General features: G+C 36.8%; 1 protein-coding gene across 2 annotated transcripts in view; it reads right to left on the bottom strand.

Annotated features, from left to right (window-relative positions):
• Nucleotides 1-377: 377 nt before the first annotated feature.
• COQ10B (coenzyme Q10B) overlaps nucleotides 378-4,813 on the bottom strand; it is a 22,783-nt gene continuing 18,347 nt past the window's right edge. For both annotated transcript variants that reach the window (XM_019635629.1, XM_019635630.1), the window contains exons 4-5: nucleotides 3,022-3,123; nucleotides 378-1,431 (exon numbers count right to left, since the gene is read on the bottom strand). In XM_019635629.1, the coding sequence (XP_019491174.1) occupies nucleotides 1,264-1,431; nucleotides 3,022-3,123 (270 nt within the window). In that variant the 3' untranslated portion in view covers nucleotides 378-1,263. The remainder of the gene's footprint in view (nucleotides 1,432-3,021; nucleotides 3,124-4,813) is intronic.

Here is a 4,813-nt window from a genome sequence, read left to right as displayed (position 1 = left end):
CGAGCTCTTAACCAACTGAGCCACTCGGCCGGCCCCCTCGCTGCCATTTTTTAAAACTTTGTTTTAAAAGGTACATAAATTATATATAAACTGCTTATGCTCTGGGGAGAGACCTCATCTGTCAGTGGAAAGATTGCTTTGCTGTGTGAAAGCACAACCCAGCTCTGTGAGTGGCCTGTGAATCCTCCACCACTGCATACCCTGCCTCTGGCAGAGAGCAGGTACTCAAAACACATTCACTGAACAAACTGAGGCAAACATGCATTTATGGAGAGCTAATTATTGAGGCCCCTTACTGATCTGAGGAAACATAGTTAATAAGTTGGAAGGGTAATACAAGAGGGTTGTTGAAGATTTCAATAACCAAAATAACTGTGCAAAAAATAAACAAATTAACTTTATTAAGTTACCACTTCAGTCCTTACATTGATTTGTTTACAAAAATATCTGTTTGAAATACATTATTGAAAGTGAGTACTCATAATAAATAGAAAATAGGGATGCTTGGTGCTGGAGACATATTAACCAACTTCATCTGTTGCCCATTGTAGACACAGTTTGATGCACAATCAGCATTATTGAAAGAACAGTCAAAGTACCGGGGAGAGGGCTGCAAACTATGAGAACAGTAGCTTAAAGCTCTGGACCACTCACCAAAAAAAAAAAAAATTCACTGTTTATCAGGGCGCTAACCTCATTATAGCATTGAATTACCTACCACTACCTGTAAGAATAATTTAAAAATAAGAAAAGTGCCAGGGAACCTTCATTAACAGTATTTTTAAGTCAAAGTTTTTACTGTAAGTATCTGATGATTACTCAAATATCCTAACCCATGAGGCAGGCCCTATGACAATAACTTATAAATAGTCTGAATTTAATAACTTAAACTTGATGGTTAATATAATACATTCTGGGTGAGTTATTTCAACTAACCTCTTTCAGGTAAGGTGATAACTAAAAGGTTTAAATTTACAGTTTCGGTTTCTGCTCAGAAGAGTGATGTCAGTATTGTAGCAATAGCGATGACATCCCATTATTATAAATATGCTACTGTACACATTACTTTGAATTATACTTGATTGAATTCTAGGTACACATGGTTCCATATTCCAAGAGCAAATTTTCAGCAGTGTAGGCTTATAATCAAAGCTGGGTTGAACAAGTGCTTTCTGACGTCTGAAAGCAAATGATAAAAGCATGTTCTAAAAGTGAATAAACTAAAATTACAAGTAGGTGACCAGTTCCAGTTCTTTTTTCCCTTTACGTGTGATGAACTTCATGAAGCATTAATTCCCGAGGTATAGTTGTTTCTGGACCATACAGCTTACAAGCTCTTCTTTCAAAGGCAGCTACCATCTGCTTTACAACTTCATCGAAAAACAATGTGGCAAGCTGAGAGTGTAGAAGTGACCGAAATTCAAAAGAAATCTGTAGGAAAATATGAATAATTAATTTAGCAATATCTTTTCTTTACTAAATCTCTTAGGGTAGAGGTGTTCACAACGTGAAATGGGCTGCTTGGCCCATTTTCTAACGCGGAGCTGTATGGGAATATCTAGATGAGATTAAAAAAAATTTTTTTTTTTAGCTGAGCCATTACCTATTGGCAGCTTGGTGGCAGCTCAGCTTGGACCGGGCATCGAACTGCTATTGCTCAGAGCTCAGACCCTTGAGTGAGCTCTTAACCAACTGAGCCACTCGGCCGGCCCTAGATGAGATTTTTAACACCTCTCAGAAGAGGGAGTCTTATGCACTGCAATAAGCACAACAGCTGGCACAATAAACTTAACAAGGCCAGTGACTCTCATTTCAAGGCAAAGAGTCTGCTTTTATTAACTTAAAAACAAAACAAAACTGGAAAAATGTCTTCGCTGAATACCACGTTTATCACTCTGGCTTCTTATTAATGGGGCCCTATTAGGTTTATCCTAACTCCCTAAAGGAAATAAGGAAGAGACGTGGTCCTCCTGATAGGTATTCCCATGAGAAGCAGCAGCACGAGACTGGTCCACAAAACAGACAGGGGAGGTGGCTCAATCTTAAAGTAGACAATGAGCTAGAACTTTATATTCCCTTAAGATAGAATGCAAGGCAAGGTTTGAGAAAGTGTTTTAAGGACCTAATATCCACTAACTTTAAAAACTTTTAATTTTTAATTCTGAAATAATTAAAGATTTATAAAAATGTTGCAAAAATAGTACAAAGATTTCTCATATCCCCATCACTCATATTCCCCTATTTTTATGTTTTCTATAACCACAGCACAATTATTAAAACCAGGAAACTAACAGAGGGAGTTAATACCACTAGATAACTATGCTATTATCTAATCTACACAGGCATTATTCAAATTTCTCCAACTGTCCCATTAATGTCCACTATTATTTTAATGAAAGCAACTCCAGAGCTGAGAACAGCATACAGGAATTTAATCAAAATTATAACCACTTCTTAAAATGTAATGCCTCAGTTGCAAATATAGAGAACACATATAGTATTTGTTAGCAGAGAAAAAGCCACAAGTGATTTTAAGTTTTCTATAGCTAAGGTGATGTGAACAAGAAAATACCCTAGTCCCTAGATTTTAAAAATGTATTTTCCCCTTTTGCACTTTATTTCTGCATTGTAAGATGCTGACCAATGTGTAGATTTCATTTGTAGCTTTCATTTCAGAACAGTTCATTTAATAAACTGTTCTGAAACTGGTAGTAAAGTTATAGCATGTCTCATAATCTATGGACTTAGAAAAATTAGAAAATAGAGAAGGAATGAGACTATTCAAGGTTTCAAAAGATAGAATAAAAAAGAGAAAGATTCATTAGTATTCTTTCTTATAAAATTAGTGCAAAAAAAGGTATTCGATACTCAAAACTTTGAGATTGTTTTAAGCCTTTCAGTAATCACTATACACATTAAGATTATTAATTATGGCATCTGGGTTCTAATCAATGCATTATTCCTTGTTTACCAACGTCACCTGATATTTGGAACAAATCAAGGGCTTTATGAGAGACTTACTGAAAAATCCAAGGTACAAGTTCTTGGGTAGCCAGGCAGACCGGGGCTGAAACGCCAAACAGTCTCCAAATGATTGAAAAGCTTCCCATCTGTACAGGATGCCTAGAATGAAATGGAAGACTAAAGCCACAGCAAAACACCATTTGGATTGTACAGAATCTACAATTGAGAATGACTTCTTTAAAGATTAATCTTTTTATAGGTCGGACCACCGGCGGTGAAAACATCTCATTTTCAGCTTGGTATCAGGAAGCGACCTCTTGCCAATATAAGCCATTTTCTTTTCTCCCGGGATCCTCAAGATTGCCGGTTGCTCTCTCTTCCACTGCTATTGCCCACTGTGCTATTTAGAGTTCTCTCCTCCAGCAGCAAAGCAGGGAGTGATTTTTCTGGAAGTTCATTTCCAGCTTTGCCGCTTATAAGTGATCCTGAACAAGTTAATTCCTTCTACCAAATTTCCTTAATCTGTAAAATGAGTATAAGACCTATTTTATACCATCACTATGAGATGGTTAAAACATTTATAAGGTATTTGGCACAGATCCCTACCACAATCCTGTAATTTTTCTTTCCTATTCAAAGATTTTTCTTTTACCAGTCACATTTCCTTCACTCATTATTCTTTATTTCTAGAGGCCTCTGTGGTTCCAGTTTTTGTGAAAGTCTGGCCCTGACTCCTGTGCCTGACCTGATGCTTTCTGACCTCTAATCTCTTCAGTGTTCATGTTTACTTTATATGTACACACTGAAACACAAGACTTAGTGATACTAAGTGCAGGGCATCCTGGTATTTCCCACTCTATATCATTAAACAAATGCTGACTGAGACTCTTTGAACAGTTGGCTTCTGCAGTGTGAAAAATGGTGGCCAGAACCACAGTCATTAGTCCATCACTGGGATGGGTTATGACTTTTAATGAAGTTCAGCATCTTTATTTACTATCCTAAAATGCTACTTGGGCCTTATTATACTAGTAGACAACTGACCTCAGGAATACATATCACTTTCCTTCAGCAGTAGATGATTTTTAAAATTCCTGTTTCAAAGTCTAAACCCCCTTCCTCAATTAACCCTTAAGTTTTCATCTTTTGGCATATCCTGCGGCCAATAAATGACCAAGACCCTTTCCCCCTTTTCTCTTTGATAACGTATTCCCTCGAGTTTACAGTCCTCTCCCCTGAGTCTATACACAACAGATTAACAAAATGAAGACTTGCATAGGTAAACTCATTTCCCCCAAAGTAAGCAGTCACTTTTTCTTCCTCAGCTACAGCCAGCCTCCTTAAACACAGAATTTCTCTGACTATATCTGGATCTCTCCACAGATAGTTCAAACTGGGAGCCAAAGAGTTAAAAAAAATCTACTCATTCTTCTTTCTCGAAATCTTTTTGAATCAATTATTGGGGTAACATGCTAGAATCATTACAAAGAATATCAACTGCATCCATACTAATAATCACTTATAAAGAAATGCTCTATCTACATGTTTATAAAAAGAAAATATATTAATTTTTCAAATGGAAACCAGGAAATGTCTTAAAATTTATTCATATATGGTAACATTAATAGTATTAAAATACTAATAGCTGAATTTAGTTACATTATGCTAAGTCACTGGGGAGAAGTGAAAATTTTCTTCAAAGGGTTCAGCTTTATATAAAGTTCAATATTGGTCATCTAATATTAAAGCATCAAAAGTCTAGGGCCGGCCGAGTGGCGCGATGGTTAAGAACTCGCTTGGGATGCCAGAGGGCCCCGGTTCGGATCCCACATATGAGGGCCAGTGACAC

Source organism: Hipposideros armiger, unplaced genomic scaffold (genome assembly GCF_001890085.2).
Source record: "Hipposideros armiger isolate ML-2016 unplaced genomic scaffold, ASM189008v1 scaffold_23, whole genome shotgun sequence".
NCBI lineage: Eukaryota > Metazoa > Chordata > Mammalia > Chiroptera > Hipposideridae > Hipposideros > Hipposideros armiger.
Note: the sequence above shows the minus strand (reverse complement) of the source record. Positions and strands in the feature narration are given on the sequence as shown.